The sequence below is a fragment of the Mytilus edulis genome, chromosome 2 (genome assembly GCF_963676685.1).
Source record: "Mytilus edulis chromosome 2, xbMytEdul2.2, whole genome shotgun sequence".
Lineage (NCBI taxonomy): Eukaryota > Metazoa > Mollusca > Bivalvia > Mytilida > Mytilidae > Mytilus > Mytilus edulis.
Genome location: NC_092345.1, coordinates 52,453,255 through 52,478,396, shown reverse-complemented (window position 1 = coordinate 52,478,396; position 25,142 = coordinate 52,453,255). Strand labels below are relative to the sequence as shown.

The window sequence follows — 25,142 nt, the reverse complement described above, 5'->3', positions numbered from 1 at the left end:
AAATAAATGCATCAATTTTAAAAACATCAGGCTTCTTTGCATCATTTAAGATAAGAGGACAAGTGTAGGTTTTAAAATCATTATCAATTATTTACGTAAACAAATAAGTCAGAATTGAATGTGACAAATGTCGATTGTATTATCGTAGACGATATTTTATGATGGACCAATTTTTTCGCCGTCTACCAATTAAAAAAGAACTACATTACCTCATGACAATGGCGTGGGTAAACTAAATTTCGACAAACCTGAATGATGATAAAGTCAAGTACGTCAAATGCAGAATCTTATTGCAATGGGTGAAATCTAAATTTTAGTTGCCACAGGCTAATAGATATAGGAAGATGTGGTGTGAGTGCCAATGAGACAACTCTCCATCCAAATAACCGTTTAAAAAAGTAAACCATCATAGGCCAATGTACGGCCTTCAACACGGAGCCTTGGCTCACACCGAACAACAAGCTATAAAGGGCCCCAAAATAACTAGTGTAAAACCTTTCAAAAGGGAAAACCAACGGTCTTATCTATATAAAATTTAAAAAACGAGAAACGAGAAACACGTATAAATTACATAAACATAAGTATATTTGCCAGTTGAACCTTGTATCAATCTGATAAAGCTAAACATAAAGATTGTGTACAAATCAACTTTTTTTTATATCTTTGTATAACTAAAATACTGCAGTAAAATTTTCCTACACATTCATTTAAATGCCACAAGTAAAGGAAATGCCTTCAATTCTATTTTTCAACATCTATTATTAATATATGTCATTGCCTATGAAATATTTACACGAACGATTAATTTTATTTAAACAAATATGCAATTGAAAATAGTTTGCTTTGCTTGTTAATGTTTGGTTGCAATTATGTTAATGAAGCCTGTAAAGTTAAGAAACTTACTTTAAAAGGATATTGACATTTAAACTAGTTTTCGATTACTGCACGTAGTTTCAGCTCAGTACTTTGTGTTTGCAGAATTGATTGATATTTTAACCTATTATGTTTGTTTATTTTGTTCACATATTGTTGACAATATAATGGAATTCAATGCAACTGTCAGATAAGTGAGAGGCTTATCTAGCTATAAAACTAGGTTCAATCCGCCATTTTTTAGGATAAGAAATTGCTGTACCTAATCAGGAATATGACAGTTGTTTTTCGTTTGTTTAATGTGTTTGAGGTTTTGTTTTTGTCATTTGATTTGAGACTTGGAGTTCGGTATTTTTGTTATTTCACTTTTTGTCATTTGTATTATATTGTGTGCTTTGTACATTGAATTAATCTTTTTTGTTAATTCTATTTCATCTGATTTTTATTGTTTATTCTTATATGTTATGATGTGGCTCCACTGTTTCTTCGCACAAGCTATTTATACCAACCATATTGTATAAGTGCATGTTCTTGTAGTAAAATAGTTATTGTTGGTTACTATATATATTATTTATTTTTCGTTTATTGTTTTGTTTGATTTGTTATTGTGTTGTGATGTTGTACTAATGTCGCAGGTGAGGGGAAGGGTCGAACGCTCCTAAAACATGATAAACCCAGCCACATTATGTGTGTGCCTATAACAAGCCTTGATCTTGTTATTCGGTGGTGTTGGTGTGTTCTTGTATGTAATATTTGTCTTAGATCGATTGTTTTGTACATAAATCAGACTGTTAGTTTTTTTTTCTTTTAAATTGTTTAACATTTTTCATGTCATGAATTCTGAAGCGTTCTAGATGGCTTGGGTTGTCTCATTGGCACTCGTTCACCACCTTCTTATTTACGTACTGTCAGGTAAGGAATAGTCCATCATATATCCATACTATGTACCAATTTTTAAAGTTTCCTTACACAAAGCAGACGCCCCAAACATCATATCTTATCTTGATATCTTCTGGTTTTAAATAAATGTGTTTACTTCATTGCAAACTTTCCAAAGGAACATGAACATATATACTTCATCGCTGCTTTTATATAAAAAAAAAAAAAATGATAATTTGATACGTATATTATTTATTGGTGACATTATATAATATTATGTTGGTACTGCGACCTGAATATGAGCTTATGATTTTCTCATTACAGTTCGCTGGAGTATGGTATACCTACTCAGGTACCACGTATGTGTATGGAGATAACACGTGGGATTCCATGATAAATATCATCTATGCCCATGAAGATGGGTCCATCACAAGGGTCATTTCAGGACATTCGTATGTATATATATATTTTTTTTATAAAACTAGGATGAATAGCTCCTCATGAGTTTAGACAATTTAACACCCTTGGCTTTGTTTTATCATTGTATGCCAATTGAATGTAAGAGAAGAAGAACACTTATACAGTGTAATAATTTAAATTTTTGCCACTTTGTTTAATCTGAAATAACAATACACAATGAACGATGATATATAACATTAAAAGAGGGACGAAAGATACCAAAGGGACAGTCAAACTCATAAATCAAAAAATAAACAGACAACGCCATGGCCAAACATGAAAAAAAAACAGATAGCACACACAACATAGAAAACCAAAGAATAAGCAACACGAACCCCATAAAAAAATTAGTGGTGATCTCAGGTGCTCCGGAAGGGTAAGCAGATCTTACTCCACATGTGGCACCCGTCGTTTACTTACTTAACGACTCAATCGATCTTGTTCATTTTTCAGTTCATATAATTCCCTCAAATTATGTTAATAGCTTGATTTGTATCTTCTTTAAAAAATTGTTTTTTTAAGCAACCTCATATATGACACTGCATAAACTCAATTGACAAATTAAAATTATAAAATCCCTTTTGGTGAATAATGTTAAAAAGTTATATAAAGTTATAATAGATTATTCTTTTTCGTAACAAGTCTTGCAAAAATTACTTATCAGCGAAAGGGAAGTTGTCATGAGCAATCTGATAGAGTGTCAAACGTGAAATAGAATCTGCTAGTTCTTCTGGAGCACCTGATATAGCTCACAGCATCTATTGGAGTTTGTGTTCCTCAGTCGTTAGATTTTTTTAAGGTTTTGTTGATTGTTGTCCTTTTCTTTTCTTTTTCCCTGATTTTGACAATTTTTCTTCATATTTCGATTTCAAAATTATCCCTTAGAAATATTCTGCCTTTTTTTTAAAACTCTACAATTGTGTTATTTGTAGTATATAATGTATTCGAGAAATCTTATTATCTTTTTTTTCATCATACTATCAAATCCGTGTTTCTAACGTAAGATAGTTCAAAGCATGATGCTTCTTCTTGATATTTCATATTTCAACACATGAGCTTTTTTACACATTGTTGTACTCGATGTCATATTAATTTACATATAGATGTTTCAAAAGTATGTACATTATCTATCGTGCTTATTCATATATAAAGAAAACCCTGTCTGTCGTTTAACAAGAATACTCTAGAATTCCAATGCAATACATATCTTCGATATTGATAGAAGATTTAATTCGAAAAATTTGTATTGATATATTCAACAAACTAATTTGCAAGTTTCTTACAGAAAAAATTATGACAAATGTGTCGTACATCCTGGCGTTATGACAAAAGATGACACAGCAGAATATTCCGGAGTTTTGATGCAGGGGACAAGTAAGTTAATTTATATTCTGTGTATTTTCCTGGATACTCAGAAAGTATTTCACAGGGATACTTTATTGAAGCTTGGACAATGAAGTAAAGTTGTAACAAGCAATTTGAAGAATAAAGAATATTTATTTTTGTTTTAAAAAAAAAGAAAAGTTAATTTTCAACCAATATTGATGATTTATTTATTTCGGCTGATTAATATTTGCCTTCTGTATTAAGGACTTTATAAAAAAGATAGTTGTATTTTTCATCACTTAATTTAACAATTGAGTGCTTCTTTTTGTAATTATTTGAACGCTTTTACAACCCTATGAAATTACTGAAAGAAGCATTTAATATTTCTAATTACAATTTTTTGGTAGGATCATAGAAACACGATTTTTATCCAGTTTTTCTTGTATTTACCTGTGCACTTCATGTTACAATTCATTTTGAAATGAATGTTAATTGCAGAATGACGCGAGAATCCTGTTAGCCTACCAAAATAACGTATTAGAATGAAATATACATGTGATGTAATTATAAGCCGTTGTAATAGAACACCGTTTTTTTAAGAATCAGATGTTTTTGTTTGTTGTTTTTGTTGTCCTTTTTAAATTAATTCAAACGTTCACCTGACTTATGTCGATTAAGAGTCTTAAACAACGATTACAAAATTTGGAAGATGATGACCTATGCTTGCAAAGAGATTCTATAAAAAAAAATCATTTGCTATTTAGTGATATGTAAACGTCAAATTTACACTGGGAAATAAATTATATAGGATGAATCTACACGTAGATGTTTATTTAAGAAATCTAACGATATCAAAATTATTATTTGGTAAGGAATTCGTTATGGTTAGTGCTATTTATAATATGCCAAATTGATAATTCTTCATTTAATTTCAGACGTATGATAGCATTTGTTAATTTAGAAATACGTTTGAATGTTAGTAAACCGGCTTTTCATTAATATGGTGCACCCAAAGCAATATTGTTGAAGTATAATAAATGTTTCAGCACTGCCAATACGACAGGCACATACTTTCACTCCAATCAAAACTTAAATACCTCAGTCTCTAAATATTATATATCAAATTATTATAATTCAGTAATATAAACCTTTACATATCTTTATCTCATTACAGTGAAATATAAAATTATGTTTACTGACTACAGTTCTGCAGCCATGTTTTTCTGTTTTGATGTCCAAGCTGATGGCACATGTGCACATGAAAAGGAACAAATTGAAATTTGGTCACGCTCAACAGATGAGATGACAACAGATATTATGAACAATCTGATTTCATATTTTGGAGGAATTAAATGTACTGACGTGAAAGACATCAAAGTTACGGTAAAAGGTAGGTAACTCTAGTTGTCGAAGAAATTTCTTTTAAGAGCTCAGAAACAGAACAATTTACCAAAATTTTAGATTCTAGAAGTAGACTATTGTGTGAACAAATGTGTAGTCAATTGTATTCAGTATACCTGAATAAATTTAAATGTTCTCGTTGAATGTACGTGTCACTGACTTGTTTTAACTGTGGACAGTGGTTTACTCTATTGCCTTTATTGGATCGTTGTCGAAATATTGCAGAAGAATCTACAGCAACGTCTAAAATGTTTTACCTCTTAGTTTGTTGATTGTGTATTCGATTTAGTGAATAGTTTACCGATTAATAATTTCCATTATACTCACTCATAATTGTATATTCCAAAAGCCGATGACAGTGTCGAAAAATAAAATAAAAATATAATATTTAGTTGATTTTAACACGTTTGAAATTAAAGAATTTCCACGAATCCCTGTCGACTAAGCTTATTAGTGGGTTCATGGTCTCGTGACTGAAATTTTATTTCACGAATTTATATTTCATGGATCTCAATTTCCCGTTACCTTTCGTAGAGGCAGTCGTAAATGGTAAAGCTAAGTTACGGCCGTTCCCAAATGGTTTTGACATATAATGACTTTATTAGGCCGGCGGGGGGATTCGTTTTTTGATTTTTTTCTCTCGAGAAAAATGGTATACTAAGATTCCTCGAGTGACGTATTTAGGAAATATTAGAACTTTGTTTTATTCTAAAAAAAAAAAAAAAAAAAAAAAAAAAACAGCACATAGATAGAATTAACGGTATCACCATCAACACAAAAACAACAAACGAAGAGGTATACGAAAATGTTGTGTTCGTATCAATTTCACACATTATTTAAAGAACACATATCTTAGAGGTTGTGTTATTTAATTTTTTCTCATTACTGTAGATTAAATTTCCAGTTTTAGTCAAACACTATGACATCTCAGTCTTCATAACATTCATCCGTATGTATTGAAACACACACTAGAGCAAACGTCTCTCTGAAGGTTAAGAGAGTATTTGCATGGGATATAAGAAATTATTTTCCTCGTATTTAGCAATCAAAATATGGCATTTTGACATGAAAAATCAATACCATGAATCGTACACTTTTTTTTATTGAAATTAATAATAAAATTGTGACGTAGAGAATGGAAAAAAATATTTCTTGCTTACTTTTTCATGTTTTATTAATACCTTCAGGAGACGCAATTTTTATAATTATTATTAAAGTCTAAAGTGTAAAACAGATTAAAAGTACAAGCAACTTCTAACATCCAAATTGTAATAAAATATTAAAAAACTAATATTGAGGATGTGGTTATCTGCCCTTGATGTGACATGTAGTGTTTTTGCAAAGCTCCAGTAGAAAAAACCTCAACTGATATTGATAAATAAATTCATCAATGTCAATTATATACGTTTCAGGTCACTGTGAAACTCCTTCATCGTCGGAACCAGTTAAACCAGGAGGTATATTTATAACAATAAACTATATATGCATTGAACAAAAAAAGATTTCTTTAATCACAAATGAAAAAAAAAATGTTTTTTGTTTAACTAGGAGACATAGAACATAGTATAAGTCTGCTGCATCAAAATAGGTGATGTTATTGTTATAATTTCCTTTCCATATATCGAGTTAACCTTTTGTAATTACAATAACATATGGAAGAGAATCCTTTAAAAATTTTAAAGAGCTAAATTGTTCAAAAATCAGCTTGATAAATAAAAATACCATTATTTGTGTTGTATCATTTATGTTTCTTTTTTTACACATTGTAGGTGGTTGTTATTTCGCTCCTAATGAACAACACGTTGCTCTGGCTAAGAAACGGGTAAAAAATCAAATACTTTAGAGCTAGTACAACAAGTTGTTTAACTGTTTATAAGTTTGTTTTATAAGTTATAAAATGCAATTTAAAACGATATACCCATAAATGTTCTGAAATCTTTTGACAGTTGCTACTGTCCTGTAAAATAATGCAAAAGTAACAAAATGCATGCATGACACTGCATTTGATTTTTACCTTTTATGATTCGAAAGAATGGATTACTTTATGGAGTGTTAGTGAGCATTTGTTCCATCAAACTGCATAACCGATGAACAATTTAAGCTCATTTCAAAGTAGAGGTCGAAAGTACTCTGTTTAATATTCATGTAAACTCTTGGCTAAAGACCTACAAACCAAAAAGTAAGGCGTCAAATTGTTTTGTGTAAAATAAAGAAGTCAACCATTTCATTTAAAGGATCTTTGATAAGATATATACTTAGCAACAAAACTGGTGTATCAGGAGTTTGCTCATTCATTAGTTAGGTATGTGGTGTCTTTTTTTTTGTATACGGTTGTTTGTCTTTTAGTCGTTTTTACTTTTTTTTCATTGTCATTTCCGACTTATGAGCCTTGTCATGCCCTTGGTATATTTTGTCTCTCCTTTGATTATATATGTAACATAATTTTAAAAGGAATACTAAAAAAATATTAGATCCCAAGGACCAAATAATTACTAAAACCCCTGTTTTAAAAATTTTGTTTTCTATTGGTAGCCAACTGGTGACTTTTACTCTATGTATGTTGCTGCAGCTGAAGGGGAAGATTCTATGATGTCTGCTTATAAATTCACTGAAAGCCAAAACGATAATATCTTGTATGTAACGAGCTCCACTCGAAGGTAAGTGTCTCAATTCATTTAAATATATTGTTCGTTCTCTCTCTTACTCATTAGGGCATACAACAATGTTTTACGGTTTTCGAACCCATGGAATCAGTTACTTGTAATGTGTTTTACCAAACGTGTAGGATTGTTTTTTTTCTTACGTATTTGTTTTGACTTTTTTTTAAAGTGGTTGGTTTGAGTTTTAATACAAAACACGCGTCTTGCGTATTCAAATCGAATCATGGTATGTTCATATATAATAAGTTTTGATTACCTTTCTTTTATGTGACCGACATGCAGGTAACATTTACAAAAATATTCATCATTTTAATCATCTCTTAAATTTTATCCGCCAGTTCAACCTCCTCGAATTCTAATGCAACAACGTTTGTAACGTTCCTTTTGATTGGATAACGTCACTTATTTGCATGGCATCAATTGACAATTGATGCTATGGGACGTTCGCGCAAGTGCAGACGGCATATGACAGATTTTAAATACATGTTTTAACGTTGTTTTCTGTCAGTGTCATTAGAATAGAGATAACTGTATTGTATTTTAAGCTCCGACGCCATCAATTGGGGATTTGATGGTCACAAATACCCGTTTACTGTCTCCGCTAACGTCGCCAGTAAACTTAATTTGCAACCATCAAATCCCAACAGATGCTGTTGGAGCTTAAAATACAATACAGTTATCTCCTAAATGTTAAACTAGAAAAAATGGTCAGATGTTTATGGCAAATGTTATATACGAACAATGACATAATTCATTTGTAATACAATCTAACACAGATGGAAATATTATTTTTCAGGGATAACGTTTGCTCAGAAATAGAGTTGGGGAAATATTTTAAAATTTCAGAAGGCCATTTTTTGCAGATAGGCAGTTCTATTCCAAGTAAGTTGTCTTTCCATATTATCTGCGTATGATATAAATACCTTTTAATTTGTTTTGTATAAATTAGAATAACAAAAACTCCGAATTTGAAGGAAAATGTAAAACTGAGACCCTTCAAAATACGTAATCAAGAATATTTTTGTTGAAAAATACCAAAAAATCTAAGCCTCCGGGTGCTGGATTTTCCTGCTGTTTTGGAAACCCATTGATGTTTTCGGGCTGTTTTTTGCTTTCTGGTCAATTTTCTGTTCTTGTGTATTCTCTGGTTAAACTGTGTCTGTATACAAATAAAAATGTGTAGTTGCGATTAATATGTTTTTAAGACTGATAATAACCAATGTGTCGTTGAAAATGTCACTATTACAGAATCAATAAGATAATATTAATAGTAAATTAGTTTTAAATGATGGTTATAAGACCAGACAGAAAGACAAACAAAAACGTGATTCAATTAAAACTCGTCTTTAGGACGAAAATCAGAAATTTAATAATTTATTGCATTTGGATTTTACTTCAGAAAAAAATACCGTCAATGTCATTACTTAAATCCTGGAATATCCTCGTGTTTCGTTTCCATCAAACTGAAAACAGACACTCATAAAAGTTACCAAGCTTACAATTTAGGATGTAAGAAGCAGGTTTCGTTTCGACAAATAAGGATTTTCTTATCCCAGGAATAGATTACATTAGCCGTATTTGGAACAACTTTTTGGAATTGGGTCCTCAATGCTCTTCAATTTTGTATTTGTTTGGCTTCATAACTATTTTGATCTGAGCGGCACTCATGAGTCTTATGTAGACGAAACGCGAGTCCGTCGTTCTAAATTATAACCCTGGTACCTTTGATAACTATTTACATACTACTCGTCGACTTGTCAAATAAAAAACGGTGGAAGATTTAATCAAAACAGTTTTGAACCCCTCCGCATTTTTGCGCCTGTCCCAAGTCAGGAGTCTCTGGCCTTTGTTAGTCTTGTATTATTTTAATTTAGTGTCTTGTGTACAATTTGGAAATTAGTATGGCGTTCATTATCACTGAACTAGTATATATTTGTTTAGGGGCCAGCTGAATGACGCCTCCGGGTGCGGGAATTTCTCGCTACATTGAAGACCTGTTGGTGACCTTCTGCTGTTGTTTTTCTTTATTTTATAGGGGAAATTTGGATAGCCGAAATCGAAAAAGATGTCATTGGGTTGTTCATATGCTATGAGAGAAAAGGGGGACAATGTACAAAAAGTCGAGTACAACGTCTTTTTCAAGACATCAAACCTTTTACTTTGGATGTTCTAAAGAAATTAGAAGGCAGGCTTGCTGATCACTTTTGCACGAAATATGATATATGCGTTGGTCAAACGGCAGGTATAACATTTTTTAATTAGTTATTCAAAGGGTTTCGATCTAATAATTATAACTGTGAACTGATTTGTTATAATTGTATGATATATATGTCAGTGTGCAACAATTAAAAGTGTTATATAAACTTCGTTCGTTATGGTTAACACCTCATATAAGGAACCGAGATGTATACAGCATTATAGAGAATAAAAACAATGAATTGTTATAGTCTACTTTTCTTAATAGATATATAAACTATTTTTACTTTGATATTGATACCTTCCAGTTGAAAAATATATATGAATTGATCAATTATAAGGATTACCAACCGACCCACAGTCGTTCTTTAAAATCCTGTTTATAATTTACTTGAAATTCAAATTGAAAAAGTTTTTCTTTCCATCTTTTTTATTTTCTTTTTCATTTTTTTCTTTTATTTTTCTTCCTTTTCTGTTATTTTTCATTGCTCTTCAGCGCTTTTTTCTAATATAATTAAAAATCTATCAAAACAACATATTCGGAGAAACTATGAAAATGTGCGCATGGTCCCAAATATTGTTGAGCCTGTCATACAAGTTATTCAAGTCACGCTACTGTTTAACACAAACTTATCATTATTTTTTTTGACAGGAGGTATCAATATATTGATTCATAAATAAACCTTTTATACCTAAAAAGAAACGTTTTTGTAAGTTTTTGGAATTATTTTTCGACTACCAAATATGACATGATCCCTTTTGTAATGATACTGTATAGAACAAATTGCAATGGTGACGTCCACTATGTACAGACGTCATTTGGTTCTGGTTGATAATTGGCTCTTTGGTAATCGTACCACATCTTCTAAATTGTACATACACATTCTCTTATTCATGTACTCTGTATATCTGTATAATGGACACATAATCGTAAACAGAGAACCCAGGCGGGTTTCTCATACCAGTTATTTTAGATCAAATAAGGGTTTTTAGTTTATTTGGATAAAAGAAATCTATTGGACATACCCAGGCATGAAATTTAAGATCCTCTTAATATACAATTTTGTCTAAAACAAAGGTGTAATTTTCATATATGAAAAAAATAAAATATTGAAATATTTTAGAGCTATGCAGAGTTCCAGATCTTATCAACAGTATCATCTCGTTCAGTGACACCATGCTTTATACCAAAGAATGTGAGTATATTTTTAATTCTAACACTCCTTTCTAAGTAAAAAGCAAACTAATCTTCATATAAACGTTGCTCTTGATTGATAACAGACCAAAAAGGAAAAGCTTTTTAAGATAACCCATAGTGATGCCTTAATTATCTGCAAGTATGCACAATTAAACTTTTTTCAATTATATTATAAAATGTAACTGCGTCAGGTTATTCGTTTTTGATTTGTTTTTTTTGTTAATTTGTCATTAAAACATAGAAATCAGAAAATCATTACTAAAAAAAGACCACACACATAAATAATTGTGATATATGTTTTTCTTTATTTTTATACATCATGATAACCTTCTTATTTTGTTTCCTTCCAAATTTATACATCCATTTTCTTTTGTATCAAGAAAACAAATCTTCGGGATATTTTGATTGATTGTTGGTTGCTTAACGTCCAGTGGCAAATATTTCATGCATATTCAGGACGAGAACAAATTTACAATAAATACAATAGGTAGGTTGTTATAATAGAGGATGATGGTCGGGAAAATTTGGACTGCCACTTGAAAATGAGGGTACATGTATATTGGATAGAGACAGACATTTTGCCTTGCTACAGGCCACCTACGGACCCCCTTCGGGATATAATTTTAAATGTGAAATAGAGGACATAAAAAAACAAACTTTTATAGTAATTAAATATGAAGTAAATTAACAAATAATAAATAGGACCAGAAAGTTGGAATAAAAATGGGAAAATCATTCTACACGTGAATACTGTATCTCAATAAATATTTACACCTCTTCTATGTAACCTTTTTAATTTGTTTAGCTATACCTCACCATATTACATCAAGACTAGCTAGAATGCAAATTGGATCATGTCAACTAAGTAGTATACCGGTTGAGGAGTCTCTACAATTATCACAGGTACTTATATCTACATTTTATGTCATCTATTATTGGGAAAGCGTTCGAAGACAAATAGGGTTTATGAGATACCGTTTATGTAACATGTTATAGAAAGACAACATATCAACTTCGTTTTCTCGAGATTTCGTATGCTAGCCTTGACGATCCAAATTTATCAGATACGAGTCAAAACATGCACCAAAACAAGGAAATGCTTTCCAAAAATAAAATAATATCCATATCCGATTTTAAACACGAAGTACAAAATAGTTTTAAAAGAGAATAAACGTTTTACTCTACTCATGATTCAAGGTACTCTGGACGTACTTTCATGCAAATGAACGTTTGCAAATTGGGCAATATCGGAGGTCAGTGGTTGATATAATAACTAGTATTAGATTCAAAACTAGAACTAAAAAATATCATAGTCCGAAGTTACTTAAGGAATGACTGTAATATTTTTTATGTCTATGAAGAAATAACATAAAAAAATTGGTGCACACTGAATAACGCGCGTAGCGGGTCATTTAACAGTGTGCACCACATTTTTTATGTTATTTCGAATAGACAGAAAAAATATTACAGTCATTTCTTATAATTTAATTCTAAATTCCATTTTAAACCGTAGAAAACCATGAAGAAACGTTGATGACGTCACGGTCACATGACTAAATTATGTCTATGGGCTCATAACAAAATAACGTCAGCCAATCAGAAGACGCGTTACATCCAAAATTAAATTATATAGAAATGTATGTAAATAAAGACAACAGTAGTATACCGCTGTTCAATTTTCATAATTCAAATAAGCAAAAACAAATCCGGATAACAAAATAAAACCGACGAAAAAATATCAACTATGAAAGGAAAAAGACGGAACAACAGAAACACTGACCAACAACATAAGTAAAGGCCAACATACAAAAAACGGACATGTAAATGGAATCTAACAAAGAATAGTAATAAAAAAGTTTGGTCATTTTTATACACACCACTATGACAATGAACACAAAATAATTATTCAAACTAATTATCGTTTAAATTCATATACGAATTGTAGCTATCGGGACTTTGGTATGAACTAGCGAGACCAATGAATGTTGCAAACCAATTTGAGTCTGCTGTGGTTTATTTCCAATATCAAGATGATGGTACATTACACAGTGCATATTCAGGAGCAATGTAAGTGAAATGTTAAACTAAATACGTTTTTGTTTCTTCGGTATAGTGCAAATAAAACACGAACATATAACTTATGAAAACTAAAAGCTTAGTTTCATCTCATTTCAGTTAGTTCAACATCACTTTTAATGTTTTTTTTCTTCACAAAATATGGAAGTTACCAAAATAAAATCGATAAAAACATGAAAAAGTAATCAATTATTGTATCTTAAAGTATTTTGCGATAAAAAAAGATAAACTAAATGTCCTGTTTTCGACAAGAAAGTTTGTGATAATCTGCAATCTATTAGTAATGCATAGATGTAAAGTTTCTTGCATCAACATTTAAAACAAAAATATTTTAGTAACAACAAATGCAGTCCTGCAATTTCAAGCCATACCAAGCATTTAAAAGGCAGTTCACACGATGCAGAAATGATGGCAAAATTACATGGACCGGACGAGGTGTTTATTTGGAGTAAGTAATTATTTAAATCATACGTTATCATAAAATATATTTGTTAATGAATAAACCGCAGACGAGGTTTTAATTTAACGTCAATTATATAGCAACTTCACTGCAAGATTAAAAAAAAAAGAAATCAAGTAATTTGTATTCTTTATTTTGGTATGTCTTCCTCATCCACAATATATATGTTCTTATACTATTGAAATTCAAGTCTACAAAAACATCTGAAAAACATAGATCTTGCCATTTGAAACACTATTAATTAAGTAACAGTAGAATCACTCATACTAAAAAGTAAAATCACAAAAAATACTGACCTCCGAGGAAAATTCAAAACGGAAAATCCCTAATCAAATTGCAAAATCAAAAGCCCAAACACATCAAACGAATTGATAAAACACTTAATCGATTTGACAAAATTGAAAAAAAATATCAAAATATACTAAACAAAAAATGAATGTTGATGCAATTATGTTAACACGAATTAGACGGACAAGATACACTAGAGACAGTAAAGATAAACATGTCCTTTAACAAACTTTTTGTTTAAATTCTTTAGTGGATTACAAAATAATATATTATGATGGTACATACTCTGTACACTATGGTTGCTTTGGAGCTGATGAAAATGGTAACTGTAAGCATGCAGAGGCAAGTTTGTATGGTAGAAAGCGTACGATAGATGAAGCAACAAGGGAGAGAATCTTGTCACTATTTCCCTCTTTGTGTTTATCAACTGACTTCCTACAAGACACAGTACACAATGGTAAATGATTATTTCGACTGATAATCGATGACAACCTTTCTTTTTTTTTTAAAAAAAACACCATTGTAGTTCTTACATTTCTGCAAATACAACACATTCAAGTTTTCTATTGTAAACATAAGAACTTATTTCATTAAGTATTAATTGCTTAAAAGAAGACTACCATTTTATTTGCAATTACATTGCTTAACCTAATTTTAGGAGAAGACAATTTGTACATTTTATGGAAAAGAACATAAGTATCCAATTGGTAAAAATAAGAAAATTTCTTATATTGTTTAAACCTTATGTCAGTTTAATACGTTAACGTCACTTGCAACTGTAATTTGTATAAAACGCAATAATTACTTATAATTAAATCTACTGTTATTAATCTTTTACAGTTGACTGTAGTGATTGGGTTATACCACAGACAGGTAAATTTGAGTTGTATTAATGTTATAAGATGACAAACATGACAAATGAAGCTTCATGTTAAGACATTTTAACACCGACACAGATACATTCATTGACTACACAAAATAAATTACTAAAATTTGACTTATAATACAAATAGTATAACTCTAAGGAGACGCACAAATACAATAATTACCGTAGTTAAATCCCTGTATTACTATGATATAATGGTCATTCATGTATGTCCTGAGGTTCATTTGGCAGAACTATTTGAATTCGACATTTGTATTTTTTTTAAGGGGTATGTGAATATTACAGACTACTAATGTCAGTGTTACGGCATTATAACGCCAACGAAAAACAAATCAAGAAACATTTATAAAACGAAAGAATGTGCTTATATTATGTTGCAAATATTTGATAGTAGCTTGGATATTTAGTTTCTTATGAACGTCGAACAAGATAGTAAGTTATGAATTCAAAGTAACAAAGAAGTGTGTAATCAAAGTAATTTTGTGAAGTTATTTATATATGATTTATATATTAAATGTGACGTCTAGATCATGGAATAAATCCTGGGTACTGCAATGTAAAGGACATTCCTGCACAGAAAGTTGTCAGTTTTAAACAGGTAAGGATAATGTAAACTCTGGTCAAAACTCAGAATTGTGTTTAAACCAGTTATTTATCAATTGTTTAGTTTCATTTAATGGGTTGACGCCATATATCAATACCTGTAGGTGAGTGGAAAGTGCATCAGTACTTACATGAAAGGAAATATTTTGTTGAGTGTTAAGTGTCTGTTTGTGAGGGTTGAATTATACAGTCAGTAAGATGGTGTTTACCACAAAATCAGGTTCAACCCACCCTTTTTTCTTTAGGTGTACTGTACCTAGTCAGGAATATGACATTTGTTAGCTAATAGTTCGTTTCTATGCATGTTGCATCGTTGTTTGTTTTTTGTTACACTTCTGTGTCCTGTTATTTTCTTGTTATAGTCTTATAGTTGATGTTTTCCCTCGTTTTTAGTTTGTAACCCGGATTTGTGTTCTTTCAATCGATTTATGACTTTTGAAGAGCGGTATACTACTGTTACTGCATTTACTTGTACATTGGTTTTCTATGAGTTTGTGTTTTTGAGCGTCACTGAGAAAATTGTACAGACAAATCGCACGTCTTGAGTAGAAATTTATAAAACTGGTATCTTGAATAATTTGTACCTATCATTGACAACAACCTGACATTGTTTAAATGAAGTAGAAAATAAGCTGTAGACAATGACCTGATAACAATGATATTCCAAAACTTGTCAGAAAAACAATTTCAATCATTCAACACATTCTTTGATAGACTCTGAAAGTAGCCACGATCAATAAGCGAATTTGGGAATTTTGAAAGAAAAAATAAGTAATAAAAAAGAAAAAGACTTTTTTATATACCTTGAAAACCCATCTTAAGATTCATGTGATGAGTAGCTGCGCTGATTTTAATCTATTTGGTTATAACGTAATGACAGAGTTCGTTTGTCATCAATTCGATATATTTTACAAAATACGATTGAACCACATTTATTTTGTATGATTGTGTTTAAGATGGCAGGTAGCTGGTATGTGATTGCTGGTACAAACCCTATGCTTCATCGATTTGATATGAGGCTACATGAAGATATTCTCATAACGGAAGGCTTTGGACGAAAGGACGGGTAAAATCTTGTTTTGACATCAAAATGTATTCAAACATACTTATTAGGCGAGCGCCGATTTGAGAAAAAAACTCTTAATGCACCTATTTAACACACAGCTAATTTTGGTATCAATTGAAAGAAACACTTCTAGAGCATACGATTAGGGTGGTCGTCAAAATTCCATATGGTCACGTTTCTTGCAAATCTCTCGAGAACACAGACATGTCGAAATACTTTGGATTATACGGTGACATTTAACATTTAATATATCGACATTGTTGTAAATGTATTATTCAATTTTATCTAAGATAGCTTTGACTACATTCTAAAAAGACATCGAAGAAGATAAATACAGAGAATCGTTTAGGCCGTACCAAATTTATCAAGTTTTGTTTTTATTTATTAATACTAATCTGATACTCCTTTAGAATGACTGCTAGTTTTCGGGGTATTATCTGATCATCGCTTCAATGCTAACATTATTTATAAAGTAACGTTTTTAAAAATTCTCCTTTGATGAATTCAGAATAATTAGAAACTAAGGTTCAAACTCTCTAGGTCAAATTTAACCTAGGCCTCTATTGACTTTCTACATTTTAAAGGTTTTATACATTCCTGGTTTGAAAAATATTACGTTTGAGCGTTCTTGATTAAGGTAAATCAAGAAAAGCTTCGAACGTGCCATATTCTTGAAGTGTAATTTGCATTTGTTTGGTTCTTGCACAAACACCATAGACTACAGAAGTTGCATTCTGATCAAAATCGAAATACATTCAAATGATAATAGGACCACTTCAAACTTTTACTCCGAACTCTGAATAAAACGTGAAGAGTTGAAAATGATCCAGTAAATGAAGCATTTCAATCTTTAAGTTTTTTTGCGCAATGTTTCGATTAATATATCTGAGCATTAAGTACACCAAACATTTAATACAGCACATTGTGTAAATTATCATAATACCCATGTTATTCGAGGAACTTAATAGTGCAAATATATATCAACCGACAGTACAGAAGGCATGGAATATTTCTTTATCAAATCCAAACAAATCGGACCACACTCATATGTTTTGTCAACAATATTGCAAATAACACGGTCCAATCTTGATTTTTGAACCTGTAAATACTGGCAAATTATTGTTTTGTTAAAAATTATATCATATTGATCAAATATATATAAAATATGTTTAAAAAGGTTGTTAATAAAACAATTCATATTCATAGTTTATTACGATGGATAACAGTTTACAAACATAACATAAGTAATAAAATAAATGTTTATTTTTTTGGCAGATTATGCACCTCGCTTTTCACAAACACTGGAACTGGTGTTTTGCATAACAATAATGGGGAGATTTTAATCTCATTTCAAAACCACAACAATAGAGGATACTGTAAGTAGACATTTACATTGTTTAACACTTATTATAGAATAATACATATATAACATATATACTACTTATAGTTGTTCATGTCTGTGTCATTATGTCTCTTGTTGAGATTTGTCTCATTGGCAATCATACCACATCTTCTTTTTTATATATAGAATATAGGATTGGAAACTAGAAGTTTCAAGATAAGTATTATGTTTAAATAAGTACTTGTTTTAAAATCTAAAGAAGATGCAAAATATATTGATTGAATTTAAAAACACTGAGAGTAGTGTAAATTCAGAATTTATTGGTGGCATTTATTATTGTTTGTTTTTAAAAAGACCGTGTAAAATAGTGATTAATTAAGGAATTTTTTAAAGCAAATTCTGACGACGATTAACTCATCATAGATACTACGATAGAAATTTTGTAATTGCGTCAGACGCGCATTTCGTCTACAAAAAAGTAAAATCACAAAAATATTGAACACATCAAACCATTTGACAACAACTGTCATATTCCTGATTTATGACTCACCAGTGACGCCCGAATAAAAAAAAATAAGAGGCCAAACAAAGTACGAAGTTGAAGAGCATTAAGGACCAAAAATTCCAAAATGTTTTGCCAAATGCAGTTGGGGTAATGTGAATTATCATTCGCATTTAAAAAAAAACTCCAAATAATTTCTGACTTTTTCTTTTGAATTTTAGATTAGTCTGATAGTATGACATACGTTTATATTTCTAGAATAAAAACTCGTATGCTACTCGTAAAAATGTAAAATCTATATTTGTAAAATGTGATGTTGAATATACTATAATTAAACATCAAGGCAAAAACGTCCGCGATATGCATTATATATTGGTACGTAGATGATTAATTGCATTCATTTTGTTTTTTTCTCGTATATGATGTTAAACAGTTCTTTTCAATGTATTAAGGGGAAACGAAAACAATTTTTCAAAAGTTACACATTTCAGGGAGTCTTATTGTCAGCACTCATGTTGACATGAAATATTATTAACAGTCATTTTCTGTACACGAATGTTTTTCTACCTCCAGTAATAGATGATAATAATTTTATTTTTTTTTTGTTTATTTTTTCAAGGCTCTTAAATTACAATGTTTGATTAAGGCTTCAATCTGTTTTGATTATAATTCTAACAAATGAATTTTATGTAATCGAATTCGCGGCTGGCCTACCATGAAAAACATTACGAACACTAGTGAGTTTTTTTTTCAAAAATAGTTTAAGTACAACATGTTTTTTTACAGTTACAGGTAAAATAATTTACACCGATTACCAAGTGGCAGTGTTATACCTGTGTGCAGATGAGACTATACAGGGTGAATGTTTGCAGTACAGAGTCAGTATACTCAGTAGAACACAAACTCTTGATTCAATGGGACGTTCGTTATTAGAAGCAAAACTCAAATTACCATGTGGAGATCTATCCACGAACCTAACACAAATTACAGGTAAGTACGAATATTATTACCATATTGACAAGCCTTTAATTATTGTAATTAATATGTTTTACTGTTTCTATTAATTGATTTAAATAATCTGAAAATACCTAAATTATCATTAACTATTCTTGCTATGGACATGATGGATAAGCTTGTATTCTTCTCATCATAATATCCTGAATATAGAGTTTAAGTTTGATTTTAACATTGATATTTTGTCGTTCAAAAACTACGCCACGAGCAGGGATAGCAGGGATATCTATCATCACTAGATCACTTTATCAAACGTATTAGCATAGCATCTCAGTTTCAAAGACATTGTTAAAACAATACGATCTTATTTGTAGGTAGTTTATATAAATCACCCATGGAAAGGTGTTCTTAAAAAAGATACAAGGAAACAAAGTAAACAATTGAACATTACGGGAATAACTCTGTATTTCCATCAGTCCGTATGTCTCTCTGTCTGTATGTGCATGTCATGTCTGATTAATAACTTCTGAACACGTACCTGAAAAAAAGATAAATCTAGAAAAGCCCTTATTACGCACCCAATTTATTAATTGTTATTTGTAATTTAGCATTATGTCGATACCGATGTTGGTAGTCCGCTGGTAACCGGGAGTATTCCTTGATTAGTATAAAATATTCTGTATTTTCATGATATATAAAAAAATCTTTTTTCAATTCTACATCCCCATAGAAAAGTGTCCGCCTAAAAACGTTTTGAATGTTTTTTATAATGTTATATTTAATTAATGAAGCTTGATATCTTTGTTGCACATTAACATATGGTGTGATGTCGATAAAGTTGAAATGTATGTCTTCAAAGTGAATGCAGTTCTTTTTCTTTACATTAAGATACAAAAAAGGCGATAATATCTTTTTTGTTTTTATTCACGATTTACCTCAGGAAGACTTGATTTTAAATTGACGAATAAAAGATGTAAGAATAGCTTCCCAATAATAAGGTCTGTCTTATGAATAGATTACTCATCTTGGTACATGTACAGGTTTAAAGTAATGGATAATGCAATCATGAAATAAAATTAACACTCCGACACATTCAAACGTTTAAAAGACGTATTTGAATACCGGTATATTAAAACATATTATGAATTTTACTTGTAATTCTTTATTTTAGATCATTGTGAAAAGGACCAAAGTTGTCTAATTGATGACATACCCGCAGTGGAAAATATTGATATTCGAAAGGTAGAAATAAAGCTGATCAGTATATTTAGTTTTTGCCTAGGATTAAGAATAAACATAAGTTCCTTACCATCGTTAAGTATATCCTTATAGAAATGTTAATTTGAAATCGACAAATCATACTTATTAAAAGGTGCATCGTAAGTTCCATAATCATATTTGAAAAAGTTTTGCTAATCTCACTGGAAAATCTTATGAAAAAAATAGAATACATTTAAAACTAACATCTCATTATTGAAGTAGCCATACGTCGAGAAATCTCCCTTTTTCATTTTTTTTAGTGTATATAGACAAAAAATTTTAACGTGCTTTTAAACATGTTACATTTAATAGATTTAAATAACACTATTTTTGATTTAGGAGTGGTTTATTCTGAGTAGCAAAGGTTTATCATTTTACAAATTGTACTGATTAAATGAGGACAATTGCTTCTTTAGATTTTAGGTTTATGGTATGATATTAGGAATATGAACAAGTTTAATACTAGTGATTCCGCTACATTAAAGTTCAGCTTAGATGAAGATGGACATATCAATCTTAGGATTACTAAATTGCAGTAAGTTTTATTCGAGTAAAGTTATATCTCTTCACAAAATAGCATCCCAAATAGACAATGTGCATATTATAAGCCTGGTACCTTTGATAACTATAATACAACAAATGGAAATATAAAGTCAGAAACATAGTGTAATCCAATCACTAGTATACTGTTTCTTTTAAATAAAGAGATTCTTCGGGTATAATGTTGAAAATTTCTTGGTTGCTTAGTGACAATTTTAAGGTTTTAATACATAATGTTATTTTACAAAATGGGTTTGATAAAGAAAAAAAAGACACAAGGCTGAGAATCAGGAATGCTCTTTAATATGTTATTTGTATTTGTCCTGCATTCAAAGAAATAAGAAAGCTTTTCGACAATATGGGCATGGTATAAAGTTTGAACTGCAATACTTAACTGCAAGCAATTATTAATAAAAGGTCAGATGGAACATGCGTTCAGCCACCATATTATACTAACATGAAGAGACGAAATAGTCATGGTGATTTCTTAGCCACAGTGCTTTCTAAGTTCAGTAAACCAGGATTCCGTAAGTTTTTATTATTATATATTCAGTAATGTTTGTGATAGGAATTGCAAAGGGAAAGGTTTTTTGTAATGTTGAAATTGAAAATGGAAATGGGGAATGTGTCAAAGAGACAACAACCCGACCATAGAGCAGACAACAGCAGAAGGTCACCAACAGGTCTTCAGTGCAACGAGAAATTCTCGCACCAGGAGGCGTCCTTTAGCTGGCCCCTAAACAAATATATACTAGTTCAGTGATAATGAACACCATACTAAACTCCAAATTGTACACAAGAAACTAAAAGTTAAAATAATACAAGACTAACAAATGCCAGAGGCTATTGACTTGGGACATAAGAAGGCTGCATGTTGAGCTATATTTACGAATGATCTCCTTATACCGATGATAAAATTTAGTAAATGTTTTGACTAGTTTGTGATATCGAAAACCCTGGTGTAATAATTTTTCAGTAATACATAAATTTCTCTCGTTAAAATCTAAAACATTGTTACATACACGAGCGAATCGTACAAGTTGAGATATATAAACACCGTAAGATGGTGACAATGGAACGTCACCATCTAAAAATGGATAATTAACGATAGGAAATTGCATGTTTAATCGACTTTATGTGAAAATTTTTAAGAAAATACACATTGATCTATCGTATGTCCTTAAATACTGATATAATTTATAGATGGACTCGATTATTCCAAATACAGACGTTATCAGTTTCTTTCATATTTCGATTTTCATTGCCTCTACGCATGTCCAAAATTTCTAGATAAAAGTATGTTTTTTTCAAAATAATAAAGTAGGTAAAATATCGGTCTTTAGCGTCATACCACTTAATATTGCTATTATTAAGTAACAGTAGGGTAAATACATATATATATATATATATATAAAAAAAACTAACAAGAAACAATTGAGTATAACTATACTTCAAGACAAGAACTCTAGCAGGAAAGGACTAGCAATGTTAAAGAGTTATTGATTGATTGATTGATTGATTGATTGATTGGTTGATTGATTGGTTGATTGATTGATTGACCTGGTGTCAGTTCAAAAAGCCTGTATCGCGACAAGTATGTCAAAGAGTAACTAGAATAAAGGTAAGGAATGAAAAAAAATAATAATAGTCCGTAATCAAGACAAATTATTATATTTTAGATCCATTTAAAATACTGTTTACTGACTACGATAATACCATGGTAACATACATATGTACAGATATTGAAGAGGATGGCCAATGTAGTGAAAAAGGAAAACGTCTGTCAATTCTATCAAGAACTCAATCTATGACACCTGAGACTAAAGCTAGTGTTTTAAGATTTGTGGACCTAGCATGTGTAGACAGAAATGTCATGATTGAAGTAAAACACGAAGGTCAGTATAACATATTACAAAAACATACTGTCCTATGGTACAATGAATTTTAAGGACTAGATTATTTTTGTCATTTGTCGAATATTGTATTTGAAACAATCAACGTCCACTTTGCACAAGAATTCCAAGAAACAGAAAAAATGTTGCAAATATATTTATACCTCCGCTTTCAAAAAGGGGGAGGGTATACTGTTTGACCTCTGTCTGTCCATCAGTCTGTCCATCAGTCTGTCCATCAGTCCATCAGTCCTTCAGTTCATCAGTCCACCAGTCCATCATTCCATCAGCCCGTCAGTCCGTCCGTCCGATGAATATTTTTCGTCACATTTTTCACAGGAACTACAATACAAGGATTTCTGAAATTTGGTTTCAAGGTTTATATATGTCAGCTATACCGTGTGATGCCTTTTCAGATTCATCACTCAACAACTTCCTGTTTACCGAACACTTGCATATTTTTACACTATTAAAATTATCCACTTGCGGCGGGGTATCATCAATGAGCAGTAGCTCGCAGTTTCACTTGTTGAAAGTAAAAAAGCCAACAAACTAAACAGGAATGTGTCCATGGTACACAGATGATCCACTTGAACTATCTTTTTTTTCTATGTTTTGTGGACCGTGCAATTGTTGTCCAATCCTCAATTTGGCATTACAGTTAAAAAGATCATATCATAGGGAACATGTGTACTAACTTTGATACAGCTGGAGATTTAATTGTTTACCAAATTATATTTCGGTCTTATTAATATTGAATATTTTGTTTTGTAATTGTGAAGGGATGTAATAACGTGCAATGTACACACGTTATGATTATAATGCACTTCCATTATCACGATTCATACATATATGTCTAAGTCAACGTTTCTACACCAAAACAAATCACAAAAAGAAGCATTCAATGTTTTATTAAAACATCTAATATTTACATTTGATGAGCAAACAATCTGGAAGCTAAGTTTCAAAACATGTCAAATACAGAGGAAGCATTTTTTAAAGTAATTTGTTTTTTCATTTAACTTTTTTTTTACCTTGATACGAAAATAATAAGATGTAGCCACAACAATTATTATCAAACCCTATACTGCATAGTCAGGTTTAACAGGCCATGAAATAATGACACATGTAAATCATGAGTCTATCGGGGAACCATTGTGACTATATTAATGATTAATAGAAAAAATATAAAATATTGTAGGTCATGTGACAGTTAATATATATATTTTTGGGGTAGATTTTTGTAGGATGGAATAAATTAACTGTATTGTATTATGCATGGAGCTAATTTAGATAAGACAGATTACAAACATATAGATGTGTACAATGCTTGTATAGACCATGTTAAATCACTCATTGATACGTGTTTTTATTTTTCAGTGGACTGTTCATCAGTTTTATGACGATAATTGGATCGTTAGACTTTATTTGTCCAGATATACGTGTATGTTATCTACAATGTTAACACACTGTTGACGATATATAAAATACCTGATATGTTGAATAATCAATTTGAAAGAACTAGCAATTTGAATGAAAAGTTCTATAAAATAAAAACTTGCTTTTTAAAGATATTTATTTTAAGATTCATTGTAGTGTAAATGCATCCATGCCATTATATTATGTGTTTTCGTGTAAAGAAAATAGAAACAATTTTTTTTCAGTGATATATATGTTATTTTATTAGGATTATGAATACATTTAATGTTTACGACTCTTTTTTTCCTGGTAAAATCTAAATAAAGTATACTCGAAATCGAAAGTTAAACAAGTATGCCTTTATTTATTTATTTATTTACTGTACATTTTTTGTGTTTCTGGGCAGTCTTCAATATAAGATAAGAAGATAAACAAATAAAAATCGAGAAAAAGAAAACAAAAACGTTCAGCAAAACAAAAAATGCACGGTAACCAAACATTAAGTAACAAAACCTTACCAACATCCAGGTATAGGCTCAGATACTCAAAAAGGATAATCATCATCTGCCCCATTTGTTACATTTTAAAGAACTACTGAACTACTCTCCTAACGGTTACCTTTAGAAGTGATATCATTCAATAAATAAACTTAGTTTTATATTGTAAAACAGCTCAATTTTATTTTAATATAAACCAAGAACTAAGCTACACGCTGTCATGATTAATACGTTTTATAGGTACAGTTACTATTTATAGTACTTTTTACTCAATTAATATGGTTTAAAAAAGACGTAATTTGTTTATAATCAGCATACATTATTAGCTTACCCTTCATCTTTACGGATTATTTGTTTTTGCAAAT

General features: G+C 30.6%; 1 protein-coding gene across 1 annotated transcript in view; it reads left to right on the top strand.

Moving 5' to 3' along the window:
• LOC139512420 (uncharacterized) overlaps window positions 1–24,435 on the top strand; it is a 30,891-nt gene extending 6,456 nt beyond the window's left edge. Inside the window, exons 2-24 of the mRNA XM_071300034.1 lie at window positions 2,077–2,204; window positions 3,497–3,585; window positions 4,712–4,927; window positions 6,351–6,395; window positions 6,708–6,760; window positions 7,471–7,595; window positions 8,395–8,480; window positions 9,634–9,840; window positions 10,919–10,990; window positions 11,798–11,895; window positions 12,938–13,059; window positions 13,404–13,516; window positions 14,067–14,273; window positions 14,657–14,689; window positions 15,230–15,300; window positions 16,262–16,371; window positions 17,647–17,747; window positions 19,002–19,205; window positions 20,341–20,411; window positions 20,846–20,964; window positions 21,387–21,496; window positions 22,649–22,864; window positions 24,242–24,435. Of these exons, the coding sequence (XP_071156135.1) occupies window positions 2,077–2,204; window positions 3,497–3,585; window positions 4,712–4,927; window positions 6,351–6,395; window positions 6,708–6,760; window positions 7,471–7,595; window positions 8,395–8,480; window positions 9,634–9,840; window positions 10,919–10,990; window positions 11,798–11,895; window positions 12,938–13,059; window positions 13,404–13,516; window positions 14,067–14,273; window positions 14,657–14,689; window positions 15,230–15,300; window positions 16,262–16,371; window positions 17,647–17,747; window positions 19,002–19,205; window positions 20,341–20,411; window positions 20,846–20,964; window positions 21,387–21,496; window positions 22,649–22,864; window positions 24,242–24,264 (2,619 nt within the window). The 3' untranslated portion in view covers window positions 24,265–24,435. The remainder of the gene's footprint in view (window positions 1–2,076; window positions 2,205–3,496; window positions 3,586–4,711; window positions 4,928–6,350; window positions 6,396–6,707; window positions 6,761–7,470; window positions 7,596–8,394; window positions 8,481–9,633; window positions 9,841–10,918; window positions 10,991–11,797; window positions 11,896–12,937; window positions 13,060–13,403; window positions 13,517–14,066; window positions 14,274–14,656; window positions 14,690–15,229; window positions 15,301–16,261; window positions 16,372–17,646; window positions 17,748–19,001; window positions 19,206–20,340; window positions 20,412–20,845; window positions 20,965–21,386; window positions 21,497–22,648; window positions 22,865–24,241) is intronic.
• Window positions 24,436–25,142: the final 707 nt, after the last annotated feature.